This window comes from Dendrobates tinctorius, unplaced genomic scaffold, assembly GCF_039654945.1.
Source record: "Dendrobates tinctorius isolate UK_male_01 unplaced genomic scaffold, ASM3965494v1 ptg000051l, whole genome shotgun sequence".
Taxonomy (NCBI): domain Eukaryota; kingdom Metazoa; phylum Chordata; class Amphibia; order Anura; family Dendrobatidae; genus Dendrobates; species Dendrobates tinctorius.
In genome coordinates, this window is record NW_027361719.1 from 14,304,059 (window position 1) to 14,320,692 (window position 16,634).

Consider the following 16,634-nt stretch of genomic DNA (forward strand, 5'->3'; position numbering starts at 1 on the left):
AAAAAAAAAAAACTTGGCGGCCCCCAGATTTTAGCAGCAATTCATATATTATTTACATGCAAACAACTGTGATGACTCCGAGAAAGAGTGATTGACAGCTATCAATCTGCAATGAGGTGGGAAGTAGCAATACCATGTCTGTATGAAATCATGAATCCTACATATACCCCCTCTACCTTATGCGGACATCAAATATAAATTAGAAAACGGACAGCAGCATGAAACGCCACTATGTTCTTCCATTTTAGCGTTACTTACTTGGTGGTAGTCAGAGAGGATACTGTGCATATTTGCCACATCTTCACTGGAGATTTCCTTAACTGCCAGTGTCCTGTCATAAGCCAGAAGAAATCGTCCATCATGAGCTTCACTTTCAGTGTATGGAGAACTACGTGTCAGAGACACCTAAAAAAAAAAAAAAAAGATTAGAGATCAGATGTCAGGCACATGTAATTAATGAATGAAGATAAGGCTACTTTCACATTTCCGTTTTGAAGCATCAGGCGCGATGCTGTGAAAAATGTAAAAACCGGATCCAGCGCCGGTTGACACCGGATCCGGCTTTTTTCCCCATAGACTTGCATTATCGTCGTATTGCGCCTGATGGCCATGCGACGTGTCAGGCAAAAAATGCCTGTCCGGCGTCTGCAAAAAACGTTCCCTGCAACGTTTTTTGACAGCGCCAGACCGCTTATTTCCACAGCGCATGCCCGAAGACTCTCTCTCCCTCTCCTGCACCGTCTCCGGCCTAAACAGATTTTTTCAATATCATGAACATTCACAATTCCAAGGCGATGTGAGAATTATACAGCGGGTGATACTGAACAAGTTGTAAATCTATTCCTAAAGGTGCTATGAACATGAAATTCTCACCAGATGTTGGTCACAGCCCATTGAATCCTCACAGGCAAAAAAAACAAAAACAAGCCATAAATGTCAATAAATTAAGTTATGCGTAATAATGAGACATGACACAAGAAAAAAATTTGAACACATGAAGAAAACGGTGCAAAATGGCATGGAAAATCATGACACTAGCTGAAATCTATCAGTAATTAGAAAGCAATCCTGACACTTAGTGAAAAATAATATCAGCTGGTTCAACTAATGGCCAATAACAAGGTGTATCAAAAGTAGAAAAGAAGTACAGAAAAACATGCACTCACAGCATGAATCAGTATCAAAAAAGGCTTTTATTAGACATACATATACCAAACAGGCAAATGTGCACAATAAAACATCATTAAAAACAAGTGAAAAGACATGCAGACTAGTGGATACATAGACATGATGAAATGCAAATTTATGCTCAAATGAATAAAAACTAATACATGAAAGTGATAAATCACTACTCAGCAGGAGAAGAAAACATGTGCAATGGGCGCACTCACAACGATAGAAATATATCAGAGCTGAAGAGTACTAACAGCTAATAAAGGAGTGCTCCCTATTGGACTGAATAGGGTTAATCCATAATACCCAGATAATAGGGACACTCACAAAAATATACCAATGTATCAAAGCTGAAAAATACTGACAGCTAGTAATAAAGGAGTGCTCCCTATCCCCTTGCTTGTGTTTTGCTAGGAGCATGAGACTTTGCTCCACTAATGTTTGGTTCCTGTTTTGTTTTCTTTTTTCACAACAGGTTTGATTGTTACTTAGGTAAAAGTCGCAGCCAATGGCAATTCAATCTCTATGTGGTGCCTCTAAATTCTGCTCGGGTAGTACTGTATGCCATATTCAATGGAGTAAACATGGGGTCTGAGATATGTATGACATGGAACGTGTGAGGTATTAACGCCCCTCGGAAAAAGATCAAGGTTTTTTCGCAGATCAGACATTATCGTCCTCACATTGTGGCCTTGGTGGAGACGCATCTGACCAGAGATACAGCTTGGTGCGTGCAGGAATCTTGGGTACAATGGTCTGTCCATGCATTTCACACTAGTTATTCGAGAGGAGTTTCACGGCTGGCACATAGAGATGTTAGATGGGAAGCCAGGGAGACCCGGAAGGATCCTGAAGGTCGCTTTGTTTTTGTACATGCATTGATAAATACCAGGAAATATGTAATCCTATGTGTTTATAACCCCCCCCGGCCAATACATCCATTCTTCAAAAAGCAATGTGCTTTGCCTTAAATTATCCAGACACGGATGTTATCTGTATGGGAGACTTCAATATGGTCATGAATACCAACCTGGACAAATTGAGATTAGAGGGAGACACGTCTGGGGGAGTCTCTTCGCTGAATGTGACCCAACTGTCACTATTTATGGAGGGTAGCGGGTGGCTAGATTTATAGAGGATGCGCCACCCTGAATCAAGGGAGTATACCTGCCGCTCATCCACTAAGCGATCTCTATCACGCATAGACTATATATTCGGATCCAGCGGTCTGGTGATGAGGGGAGACAATATAGAACATGGCACTAGGGGGATTTCAGACCATAGCAATGTATCAAAGCTGAAAAATACTCACAGCTAGTAAAGGAATGCTCACCATTCGAGTATATAGGGTTAATCCATAATGCCCAAGTTTTACAGGGCATTATGGATTAGGGATTCGTCAGGGGAAGCTGCTGACGCAGCAACACGCGGTGGGCGTTGTGGACAGTGTGATCTCTAGGTAATTATATGTGATTGTATACTGCATGTTTTTTCTTTCCATCTGAACAGCACAGAGTAAAACTTGGGCATTCTAGATTAACCCTATATACTCGAATGGGGAGTATTCCTTTATTATTAGCTGTCAGTTTTTTTCAGCTTTGATACATTGCTATTTTTCGTGAGTGTGCCCATTATCTGGGTATTATGGATTAACCCTATTCAGTCCAATAGGGAGCACTCCTTTATTATTAGCTGCAGGTACTCTTCAGCTCTGATATATTTCTATCTTTGTGAGTGCGCCCATTGCACATGTTTTCTTCTCCTGCTGAGTAGTGATTTATCACTTTCATGTATTAGCCTTTATTCATTTGAGCATAAATTTGCATTTCATTATGTCTATGTATCCACTAGTCTGCATGTCTTTTCACTTGTTTTTAATGATGTTTTATTGTGCACATTTGCCTGTTTGGTATATGTATGTCTAATAAAAGCCTTTTTTGATACCGATTCATGCTGTGAGTGCACGTTTTTCTATACTTCTTTTCTACTTTTGATTTTCTGTTCTCTTTGTACAGAGTTGCACCCAGCATCAATATTGTTTGTTACACTGTGTCATTACAATAACAAGGTGTCTCATTACCAAGGTGCCACACAAGAAACATCTCGATGGGTAAAACCAGTGATGTCTCTACACAATTTCCTTATTGTTGCACAATATCAAAATATACTGATGGCATTGGTTACTGAAGGATTTCTACTACTACTGAACGTTCCATTGAGCATTGTCGGGGCCATAATCCAGAAGTAGAAAGAACATTTCATCATAACCTGGCTCATTTCAGACAAACGAGTGACAATTATCAGAAGATTTGTCCAAGAACCAAAGTCCACCTTTGGAGAGCTACAGAAAGACCTGTAATCAGCAGGAACAGTTGTTTCAAAGAAAACTACAAGTAATGCACTCAAACCCCCAAGCCCAACAGACTCCGCTGCTGAATAAAAAGCATATTCAAGTATGTTTAAAGTTTGTGCAACAACATATAGACATGTCTGCGAACAACTGGAAGAATACAGCCTGGTCAGATGAGACCAAAATTAAACTCTTAGGGTGTCATCATACACACCCATGTCTGGAGGCCAAAATGCACTATATATATATATATATATATATATATATATCCCACCAAGGACAACATCTGCAAGGAGTTTGTATGTTCTCCCCGTGTTTGCGTGGGTTTCCTCCAGGCACTCCGGTTTCCTCCCACACTCCAAAGACATACTGATAGGGAATTTAGATTGTGAGCCCCATCAGGGACAGTGATGAAAATATGTGCAAACTGTAAAGCGCTGCGGAATATGTTAGCGCTATATAAAAATAAAGATATATATATATATATATATATATATATATATATATATATATATATATATATATATATATATATATATATATATATATATATATATATATATATATATATCTCTATTTCACAAAAACAAAGCACCACACCAACAGAAGTTTTGAAGAGGGAACATCATGGTATGAGGTTGGTTTTCTTTAGCATACGCTAAATGACTGAAGGAAAAAAAAAATCTGCTGTCATCTACCAAGAATGATGAAGAAACAAAGGTGAACATTTCAGCAAGGTAACGCAATTGGTTTCATAGAAAGAAAAAGCTGCTTGAATGGCCCAGCCAATCACCTCACCTGAATGTAATAGAAAAAATATGGAAGGAAATAAAGCTCAGATTTCAGAGAAGAAGCCCACGGAACTTTCAATATTTGAAGAGTGTTTATGTTGAAGAATTGGACAAAATCACACCTGAGCAATGCATGCGACTAGTTTCTCCATACTGGAGGAGTCTTGAAGCTGTTGAGGTTTTTGCATGAAGTATTAAGCTTCAGTAAGAGTGTTCAATCCTTTTTCTTTGTGTTACTTCTCATTATTACACATAACTTAATATATGGACAGCTATAGATTGATTTGTCTGTGTGGATTGGATGGGTTGTTACAGACACCTTGGGAGAATTTCATGTCAATAGGATCTTTATAAATATATTTACTTAGAAAACTAGTAATGTGTTCAACACTTATTTCACAGGCTGTATGCAGGTATGCTACCCTGGAAGAAGGAGATGTGATGCAGTCAGTGTGTCTGAGTCACCATCACTGGACACTATACAACTAATAGATAAATATAGAAAGACAAACTATTGCTTTCCTAGCAGTACATTGTGGGAAATAAATTAATTAAAAGTAGTCCAAAAGCCTTGCTCATATATTACCCTTCACAGCTCGTCATGAAATGGGTGGGTGTAAGGTACACCACTCCATTGAATGGGTTACTGTTTGTTACCTGGAATGCAGTGACAAAGGGTCATCTTACAAGGACCGACAGGAGTCACGACTGGCGGTTGATAAAAGTCCATTTACTCATGCAGACCAAAGGAAATGATGAGCAGTGAGTAATCTGTAGTAGACCGCTCTGTGTGCACAGAATGACATGGTTCTCGGCAGTGCTTTTTAAACAGGAAAATGTGAAGCAGAGAGCGATGATTTTTTTGCGCTGCACAAAATATCGTTTTGAAACCTGTTAACACTGCAAGATAATAGCGAAAAAGGCCTTTTTAAAGAACACTTCTTTCTGAGTATCTTTCAATAAAAATTCAGCTTAACTCTCCAGCTGACCGCTCACACTGCTTTCTTCCTTAATTATGGAGATCAGAGAGTGAGCAGAACAGTCACACGGAGTTTTATGAGCATTAACTGGGGATCACACACTGTGCCAAAGCAGCGTTTTGCTGAGTGAGGGGATCATTTACGGTAGGCAGTAATGCTGTTAATAAGGCATAAACGCATGAGACACTGACTAAGAGTCAGATTCTGAAAAATATCTATACTATTATATTAACCAAGAGTAACACATGTAACTAGGGCAAGAAGATTAGAAGGAGAAAGGGAAGCTGTTACTAGAGTCATGCTGCCCGTAACACAGGCAGCAGGAATCAGAGCCTGAGTAGCATCGCTGCCAACCATGTTTTACCATGAAAAGCTATGGCTTCTTAGAGAACACAATCGGGAAAAAACAGCCAGGGACTATAGGCTAAGATGTAGAAATACTTGGCACTCGTGTGTATTCAAGAACAAATTTACTGAATGTAGAAATTCCAGAAAATTAAGGGACATTTTGTTCAATACCAAATCTTCATCAGTCTAAAAACCAAAAATGCAGAAAGCCATAAACAAAAAGAAACTATAGAAAAAAAAACCACAATCACTATAGGGACTATAGGCTGAGACCTGACTAGTCCGCGCTGCCCTCGGCCATGTTCTCCCCACTCAGTTTTGAAGCTTTAGCTAATTAATAGGTCTCTCTCCATGTACAAACATGGGTCAGACCTGTCAATCAACTGGAGTGGGGGAGACGCCAGCTGAGGGCTGAATGGACTAGTCAGGGGTGTCTACCTAAAAGGTTGGCTTTTCAAACTGTTTTCTGAAAAACATCAGTGTTTCAGAGCATATCATACCTGATATATAGCAAGAATTTAGGGACAGGTTCCTTTTAATTAATGCTGCCAAAAACAGTTTAATACCTTCTTGACTATCAGGTCCTGAAGAACAACCAAGATTCCCCTGTTGCAATTGACTGCAGTATCTAAGTAAAGTGGTGGAAGTTTGGCCCCTCTGTAACTACATTTGTTTTGGTATCTGTATACACACTTGTTTTTTTTTCCCATGTATCTATGAAACCTACATGAAATACAAGCCACAACTATAGCATGCAGTATTTTTTGAGAGGTGAGGGGGGAAATAAAAAAAAAATAAAAAATCCCCACTAAGAGTGTTAAAAATACCACGAAAAATGCACCGCTTGCAGTGGATGTAATATTTTCCTACTGACTTAAAGCTAAAATCTGGCCATGAAAATGCTACATAAAAAGCCTCGAGTCTCTAGACTCATCCTTGCAGCCTAATAGGCACATAGGAGGCTGTAAGCTCCGGACAGGAGGCCTATCATCAGTCCGGGCATTGTGGTCGGGTAAGAACCACGATATAGCATTTGCCTGCATTTAACTTCCCATTATGGTAAAATAAAAGTAAAATGGATTTGTTCTACATTATAACATGCCTACATAAAACCATCTCTTCCTATTGCCGCTCTCATAGTGGAGCCTTTAGAATTTCAAAGACATTTCATTGTACCGCGATAAGCAGATTTGCCTTAATAAGAGGATTTTATGGATTCTTTTCTAAAGTAGTAAGACTCATGAATATAAAGTACTTGGCACTCAACTTCAGTAACATTAGATTGTAAAGCCCAGCACCAAATTACAACCAGGCATTTCCATCTCGTGCAGGAAACTCTTCTTCGGTTCTAAAAGCTGCTAATTATGGGGGGTGTTTTTTTTTTAGATTTTCACATTTTACAACATTTCCTGGAGAAAAAAATTTGCAAAAAATATATGCGACGCCAATTTTAAAATTATTAAGTCCCAATAGAAGGCATCACTGAAATGCGTTTGGCAACTAGAACCGTCTACTGAAAAATTATAGTTTTGCCTTGATTTTTACTTGATCGGAGCAGTTATCCTGCCAGCATGGATAATCAGATTTGGTTTGCACCAAATCAACAACAAAAAAAAAATAATCGAAACCTCGGACAGAAATGCATTGACTTCTATGAAACTGAAAGAAGCATTTGCATTGCCAGCACTTAAGACTCCTATGTAAAAGAGGTTTTTAATAAGCCACCAACAGGATGCAAATACTTTGTGACAATTTTAATAAAACCGTGACGTTTTATTGAATCCAAGAGGGACAAGCGACTAGTAGTGCAATGGGAGTTGTACATAGTAGTTCTGGAGCACAACAAATCAAAGTGCTCCTCTCACATGTGCTAGTCAACTACGTAGGCCTTATTCACATGAGGTAACGGATCAGTTCGTCACCCATCTCAGACCATGTGTCATCATATTTTTCAATGATCTCATCACTTGAAGTGACAATATTAAGTGACATGTTGGTTTTGTTGTGCTTTTTTCTTCTGCAGATCAACAGTAAGCCCCCTCCCCCAAAAACAAAACCTGGCATGGATTTAGATTAGTTGATTTGCAGCATTAAACAACCACTGATTGGTAAATAGTTTCCGATCTTCACTCATTTAAAAGGGACCGTCAGTGCAAAATAACTGTTCAAACCAAGTAGCGGCACTAGGTGCGTCGTAGCAGGGCCCGTCATTTATATACACCTTCCCACCCGCTTGTTTTCCCTCCATCTGCCTCTCTTTTTTGATTGACAGCTCTGGCTTCATAGAGCCAGAGAAGGGAGGAGATAGATGGAAAACAAGCAGGTGGGAAGATGTATATAAATGATTGGCCCCGCCATGAAGCACCAAGCGCCTGTATTTGGTTTAACAATCATTCAGTGCCGACAGTCCCTTTAAAAGCCTGTTTAGACAGACAGACTGAATACTAATATGTGCACAGAAAAATCAGTTATAGATTGTTCTGTGTGCCTAGGATGCCATTGTTCTCAGCGATGCAGGCTCTGTTTAGACAGAACAATGTGGAACAATGTGGCCCCAAGGACAATGCAAACCAAAAGATCATTTCACCTAACGAACGAGCTTTATGCTTGTTCACCGGGTGACACTGCAGGATTATCAAAAATCCATCCAAAAAGTCATCATAATGCTCAAAAAGAGATTATATATATATATATATATATATATATATATATATATATATATATATCCCCATCCATACACACACACACACACACACTTATTTACTAGCTACAAAGGATAAAAAAAAACAACTACTACTGTATATATCATTGCTCAGCTGCCAGTAGTACCAGCATATGATTACCGTGACCATTGATCGGCCGCAGCAAACATGAACTGACCAATTGTAAAACACAAGGAAAGTCTAGAAGACGAGGGTTGGATTGCAGGAAAAAAAAATAAATAACAGGCAAGTAGGGGTTTGGCTTTTTTCATGTCACTTGTAGCGGTTTCATTCTCTCTTTTTAAAATATGGTAGGGCATTTACTGGCAAATCTCTATATGTTCCAAACAGAGCAGGAATACTCAATTATTTGTGCTGCAAAACAATTGCAAGGAAAAAAAAGGAGTGTAACAAATTCCTTGGTTTACATTAATAAGTATAAGCTTACCTGATAATCATTGTCATCTATTCCAAAACGCTCACGGAGATTTCGGAAAACTTGCGGACAGTACTCTTTAAACTTAAAGTGACTAGGCAAATTCTCCCTAAAATATATAAATGGAAAAAAAATACATATTTTTTAAACAGAAAAAAATTAGAAGGAGCAAATAATCACAACTAACTTGCCCATATCTGCAGAAACAGATTAGGCTGCATTCACACTGCACTTTGTCCCATGTTAATTGACCCCATCAGGGCTTACATCCGAAGCCCCCCTGTAAAACGGGATTCGGGCATATGCATTGACCGGGCCACTGACTACTTATTAGCTCTGTAGAAATGCCATTAGCTATAAGATGTAAATATTCACAGAACTTACAGAAGTGGATACAATGCCAAATGTTACTGTACTGGGTGGTATAGCTCAGCCACAGTATAAATCAGCACAACAGTAATGTCATGTTATTACACAAACCAGGATATGTTGCTTTAGTGACCTCTTTAAAAACCAAACCATTTTCGGGCTTCATGACCACCGATCTTTTTGTCCCAGCCTAGATGTATTCCCTTATCGACACTGTATCTATTCTTGTGCTGCCACATCTGTGGACTTCTGATTGTGAGACAAGCTGCTGATAAAAAGCTGCAATACTCTGTGTAACGCTCGGCAATAAAGCAGTGGAATATTTCATATTCCTGTCAGTGCAGGGATATCATGACAAGTGGTGTCACCGTATAGAGTTGTAAACTCTGCAGTGTATTACAGTAGAAAAGTAGACTACATTTTACCAGTCTCGTCCACAAGCTGTGAAAAAAAATAAATAGCGACAATTTTAAAAAGGTTCTCCACATTATCGGTCCATGCATCTAAACATTTTCTAAGCTTGCCGATTTTTACTGTTTTTAAGCCCCCTCATCTTTGCAGCAGCACCATAAATTTGTCAGATTGTTAGGGCATCTGCTGTGTACAGCACCCTCTTCAGGTCAACACAGATTTTCAATTGGATTCAGGTCTGAGCCATTTCAACACTTTGATCTTTTCTGGTGAAACCATTCTCTTGTTGATTTCTATGCTAGAGGTTGTTGTCATGCTGAAAGGTGAATTCCTTTTCAACTTTTTAGCAAATGCAAGTTACAGCTATCGAAAAACAAACCCAAAGAAAATTGCCGTCTCCATCACGATTCACTGTGGGTATAGTGTTCTTTTGGTGATACGTAGTGCTGGCTTTGAATACATATTCCTTTTGGAATTATGGCCAAAAAGTTCCACCTTGGCCTCATCAGACCCAACACATTTTCCCATATGATTTGGTCAGACGATCTAGATTGTGACAAAACATAGCCGGCTAGGAGGTTTTTCTTTGTAAGAAATGGCTTAGTTCTTGCCAAACTACCATATAGGTTAGACTTATGAAAAACACGGGGGATTGCTGTCACATGCAGCACATAAAAAGCAGCGAGTTAACAAAAGAGAAACCTAAATCAAAACCAATATTTGGGGTGACAACATTTATGCCTTTTTTTTAAAAAAGCATTCATTTTTCTAGGTTCACTTGTACACAGCTTTTGAAGTAACTAGGCAGGGAGATTGATCCAAACATCTTGGAGAATTAACCACAGATCTTCTGTTGGCATGTGCAAATCCATCTGTTTCTTCATGTAATGCAGGAACAGACTAGATGTTGAAATGACGACTCTTTGGGGGGGCTATAGCACCACTTCCAGGACTTCTTTATGCTTAAGATAGTTCTTAAACTGGTTGCCCAGTCTTCTGATGAAAGTCTGCATTCACTCTCCGACTGCAGATTTCTGAATTCTTACAGTGTGCAAACTGCAAGCCATCAGTATTCTCCGATGTAGCCAGTGAAAGTGGGTGGTCATGTGACCAGAAGCATGCGATTTTCATACTTCCAGCCACATTCTGACAGATGCTTGGCAACGCTAAATTGTATTGCAAGAGACTGAGTTTGTCTATTCAGCAAGTGACCACATGCTTCCATTGGCAACACTGGAAAAAAAGGAGATTGCGGTGCACATGCTTTAAAGCTTCAGAAGACTATGGGCACAGTATGACTGCAGTCTTTCATCCCAAGCCAGGATAACCCCTTAATGACAATGGCTGTTATGTTTGGGGTCGTGGTCCTGCTGAAGAATAAACTTGGAGGCAATTACATGGCTGCCTAATGGTACAGCATGACTGATAAGTATCTGCCTGTATTTCTCAGCATTGAGGACACCATTAATCCTGATCAAATCCACAACTCCATTTGCTGAAATACAACCCAAACTAGCAAGGAAGCTCCATTTTGCTTCACTGTTGCCTGCAGATGCTCATTATTGTACCGATTTACAGCCCGTCGGCAAACAAAAAGCTTTCCGTTAGAGAAATATTTTCCAATTTGACTTATCAGTGTGGAGCACCTGACAACATTTCTCTACACCTTATTCCCAATGTTTTCGTGCATAGTTGAGTCATTTGAACGTCATACCTTGATATGGAAATGTTTTTTGGCCACAACTGCTCCAAGAAAACTACTTGTGACCAGATTTTGTCAAACTGTAGATGGGTGTAGCTGGGTCCAACAGGTTGATACCAGTTCTGAGCTGATGGCTCTGCTGGACATATGTAGTTTTTCCGTAGGGAAGCAAGCATGATGTGCCTCTTCTGCTTCATTAAGTTTCCTTGGCTGACAACTGCCTCTAAGGTCCTCAATATTGCCCATTTCTTGTTGTCCGCAATGCCTAGAACTATAGGCAGACTTTATCCATCATGCAATACATCAAACCGAATGTCAGTACACGTTATCTTCACTTCCAGGACACCTTGTTTTCACAAGGATATGGCCCCCCTCACGCAAAGCCATGGTGATATCATCATGTATGTCTGGGATTACATGGAGACAGAAAGATCTGCACAAGCCTAAATCCACAGAATATCTGTGATTAATTGTCCAAGATGACTGGAACAACCTCCTTGTCGAGATCTTCAAAAACTTTGTACATCTGTACATAGAAGAATTGATGCAGTTTTCAAGGCAAAGGGTGATCACACCAAATATTGATTTAATTTTTCTTTTATTCATTAATTTTGCATCTTGTTAATTGACAAAAATAAACTATTTAGGCTATGTGCACACGTAGTTGGAAGTGCTGCGGATTTTGAAAAATCCGCAGGTCAAAAATACCTGTGGTTTACCTGCGGATTAGCCTGCAGTTTCACACCTCACAATGGTGAAGGTGTGAAACCGCAGCGGAATCTGCACAAAGAATTGACATGCTGCGGATAGTAACCCACAGAAAATCCGCGCAGAAATATCCGCAGCATGTGCACTGCATTTTTGGTTTTACCATTGCAAAGAACGGTAATGTACAACGCAGCAGAAACTGCTGCGGACTCGCAGGGCCAGAAACACTGCAGGTCCGCAGCGGAATCCGCACCGTGTGCACATTCCCTAACACTATTTTTAGTGCATTCTTACTTTGCAGCTTATTTTCCACACCTGCCTAAAACGTTTGTATAGTACTGTATATATGGACTGTTGGCACAATCAAAAAATATGTGCCTCAGATATACAACATGCATATACAGTACTGATCAAAAGTTTGGACACACCGGTTCATGCATTGGTTTTCCTTGTACTTATTGGAATGTGCACATTGTAGATTCAGACGGAAGCAAAACCACAAAGGGACGCATCTGAAAACAGTGTGCCAAGGGTGTACACAGCAGTCATCAGACTAAAAGGGAAGTATGTTGAGGAATACAAGGCTTAGCAGTCAACTGGTTTGTTTCACATTTGTTTCTTTACTCTGTGTTTTCATGTGTGTCCCTTCATGGTTTTTGACCGTTCAGTTATTAGAAACAAGTTCCTGATGCTAGGTTACCTCTGAACATTATGTTAGTGTATATATACAGTACAGTCCAAAAGTTTGGACACACCTCATTCAAAGAGTTTTCTTTATTTTCATGACTATGAAAATTGTAGATTCACTCTGAAGGCATCAAAACTATGAATTAACACATGTGGAATTATATAATTAACAAAAAAGTGTGAAACAACTGAAAATATGTCTTATATTCTAGGTTCTTCAAAGTAGCCACCTTTTGCTTTGATTACTGCTTTGCACACTCTTAGCATTCTCCTGATGAGCTTCAAGAGGTAGTCACCAGAAATGGTTTTCACTTCACAGGTGTGCCCTGTCAGGTTTAATAAGTGGGATTTCTTGCCTTGTAAATGAGGTTGAGACCATCAGTTGTGTTGTGCAGAAATCTGGTGGATACACAGCTGATAGTCCTACTGAATAGACTGTTAGAATTTGTATTATGGCAAGAAAAAAGCAGCTAAGTAAAGAAAAACGAGTGGCCATCATTACTTTAAAGGGAAGGTGCCATGTTTTTTCATAATCTAATGTAAAAGAGAAAATAGTATAAAAAGATATTATCCCCTAAGCTTGTCTCAGTGGTGTGTATGGGTTTTTTTTTTTTTTTTTTTTTACTGCATTAATGCAGCCACTGGGGGCTGCCATCTTACCTTTCTGGCTGCTGAACGACACTTTCCATGCTCATTTACGGCAGTCCCTGGGCATAAGAGACAATAGTCGGCTCCCAACCCTATCTCTTTCATTGCAGCTGCATCAGGAGTGAACTGGGCACGCCTCTGTGGGCAGCTCAATTCACAGCTGTAGGTGTGGCCAGGCGCCACCTTATTAGAGCCCAGTGCTTTCCTTTTAGCTCCATTTACACTCTATTGAAAGCCCTGTTATCACTGATGCTGTACTGTTCCACCATAACAGGGCTTGGATGTTCACTCTGCACATACCAGCTGCAGGAGAGGATACAGGACGAGCTCATGGAGACGAGCTGCTCTTTCCAAAACACCCGACCAGCTGCTGCCCCTGCTCTTGCAAAACATAGGAGGAGCTGCTCCCTGCTGTTTCAAAACACTTGGCAATCTACTGGACATCTAATCCTCTCCTGTGTGATACTGACTGCTGAGCCCTGTATCTAATCCTCTCCTGTGTGATACTGACTGCTGAGCCGTGTATCTAATCCTATCCTGTGTGATACTGTCTACTGAGCCGTGTATCTAATCCTCTCCTGTGTGATACTGACTGCTGAGCCGTGTATCTAATCCTCTCCTGTGTGATAATGACTGCTGAGCCGTGTATCTAATCCTATCCTGTGTGATACTGACTGCTGGGCCGTGTATCTAATCCTATCCTGTGATACTGACTGTTGAGCCGTGTATCTAATCCTATCCTGTGTGATACTGTCTGCTGAGCTGTGTATCTAATCCTATCCTGTGTGATACTGACTGCTGAGCCATGTGTCTAATCTTCTGTGTTCTACTGACTGCTGAGCCGTGTATCTAATCCTATCCTGTGTGATACTGACTGCTGAGCCGTGTATCTAATCCTAACCCGTGTGATACTGCTCTCGTGAAATACTCTGTGCTGCTGTCACCCTGCTCCTCCACCATATATCTCCCTCTGTGCCCCCCATAGACCAGCACACTGCTCTCCTGAAATACTCTGTGTTGCTGTCACCCTACTCCCAGAATCCTTGCTGCCTGCCATCCTCGGTGACCGAAGACCCCATTCCTCTCCTCAGATCCCGTCCTGGCGATGTGTGAAAGCGAGGCGACAGGGGCCTGATATATGGTGGAAGGAGCAGGGCGACAGCAGCACAGAGTATTTCAGGAGAGCAGTGTGCTGGTCTATGGGGGGCGCCCCGTTCGGTGCCAGGGATTGTACATAGAGCGCTGTGTTTTATACACATGGATGGACCATCTGCTTGTCTGCTCCACAGAAATCCAGGAAATTTTCTGCTGATTGGTGACCTGTCCTGATCCAGACTTTGCATGCAAAGACAGTCAGTAACTTTGCAGGCCCCATCAAAATGGCTGCTCACTGTGTTCCTAGATGTCATCCTCTCTTTTCACTTAGCAGACACCCAGAAGGGGAGGAGAGGAGTGACATCACACCCATGTCAGCAGATTCTGCCCATAATTACTGCAGTGCAGTAATGTGAGCTAGTACACTAGGTTTTTGTGCCAAATTTCAGTAGCTGCTCCCCCTAGTGTTAACAGGTGGAAATGCCAAACTTTTTAAAATTATTTTTCATTTTTTACAAAATTAAAAACATGATAATATTTTTTAAGAAAATGTAAACATTAATTCACATTTTTTCAATTGCTGAAAAAAGATTTTTTGGATGGCACCTTCCCTTTAAGAGATCGTCCAGGTATGGAACTATCAGAATGTTTTGCTCTCTTATGTGGGCCATTACCTCTGACATTACCTTTGTAAATACCCTTGGAGCAATGGCTAGCCCGAAGGGGAGGGCTCTGAACTGATAATGTTTTAACTCCCCCTGAATCGTCACCGCCACTCTGAGGTATTTCCTGTGGTCTCTGTGGATAGGCACATGATAATATGCGTCCCTCAAGTCTAATACGGCCATGAAGCAAGCTGGGGGAAGCATTTTTATACAAGATTTTATCGTCTCCATTTTGAAGTGCTGAATTTCTAGAAATTTGTTCAGCCATTTCAGATTTATGATCACCCTGTATGAACCGTCTGGTTTCTTGCGAAGGAAAAGAGGGGAGTAGAAGCCTTTGCCCGTGTCTTGGTAGGGGACTTCTTGTAACACATTTTTATCCCTTAGGTTCGCTATTTCTTGCTGTAGAGCAAGCTGCTCTTGTGATGTCCTTTGAGGGGTTATTACGAAAGAGCAGTTTGGGAGGCAAATGAATTTTAGCCTCAGACCTTCTTTTATTATGTCCAGTATCCAAGAACTCGCGGATATTTTCTCCCAGGCCTGGAGAAAGTATGATAATCTTCCCCCGACCCGGGGAGTACCTTCATTGTGGCTTCTTGTTGTCGGGGGGGTTTGTTAAACATAAAGCCTTTACTCTTGTTCCTTCTGTCCTCCCAACCTTCTTTGTTCCCTTTTGGGGGCTTCCGCCGCATAAACCTTCTATTCCGAAAGGGTCGTTTGTATGACTGGCTGGGGAACCCGGGAAAGGATTTTTTCTTGTCCCCGGCCTTGTCTAAGATGTCGTCCAGTATTAGGCCAAACAAGAATTCCCCTTCGCACGGGATTGCGCACAATTTGGCTTTTGTCTGCAAATCTCCCGGCCAGCATTTCAGCCATAAGGCGCGTCTTGCGGCATTTGAAAAGGCTGATGTCCTGGCTGCCAGTCTGGTTGAGTCTACCGACGCATCCGCCAGAAACGCTGCTGCCCCTTCATTACGGAAACTGACCTCTATCGTTTCCCTCGGGACCTTCTCCTTTATTTGAGAATCTAAATGGCCCAACCATACCATCAGGGCCCGTGCCACACATGTGGCTGCTATGGCTGGTTTTAGCCCCCCTCCTGCTGCTTTCCCAAGCGCTTTTTAAAAAAGTTTCAGCCTTCTTATCCATTGGGTCCTTCAGGGTGCCCATGTCTTCGAAGGGCAGGGCAAACTTTTTAGAGGCTTTTGTGACCGCTACATCTAAATTTAGGAGCTTTGTTCCAAAAGGAGCAGGCCGGGTCGTCAAAGGGGTATTTTCTCTTTGGTGTTAGGAGGACTTTTTTGTCTGGCTATTTCCACTCTCGCTTGATGAGGGAGTGGATTTTCTCATTAAATCGGGAAAGCCCTCCGTTTCTTTTGCTCTAGCCCTCCGAACATTATATCTTGGGCTGTTTTCTTTGGGCATTCGTCTACCAGCCCCATAGTTGTCCTCACGGCCTTTACCAGGGCGTCCGTTTCCTCAATGGGAAAGCAGCTGCATCCCCCTTCTGAGGATGACGAAGAGGATTGGGAGGATGATGAATCACTTGAGTCGGATAGTTCGCTTCCC

The 16,634-nt window shown here is 41.1% G+C and overlaps 1 protein-coding gene across 2 annotated transcripts in view; it reads right to left on the reverse strand.

Moving 5' to 3' along the window:
* The window catches only part of PIP4K2C (phosphatidylinositol-5-phosphate 4-kinase type 2 gamma), a 97,306-nt gene that overhangs the window by 46,642 nt on the left and 34,030 nt on the right, over positions 1-16,634 (reverse strand). For both annotated transcript variants that reach the window (XM_073576813.1, XM_073576814.1), the window contains exons 3-4: positions 8,793-8,889; positions 259-405 (exon numbers count right to left, since the gene is read on the reverse strand). In XM_073576813.1, the coding sequence (XP_073432914.1) occupies positions 259-405; positions 8,793-8,889 (244 nt within the window). The remainder of the gene's footprint in view (positions 1-258; positions 406-8,792; positions 8,890-16,634) is intronic.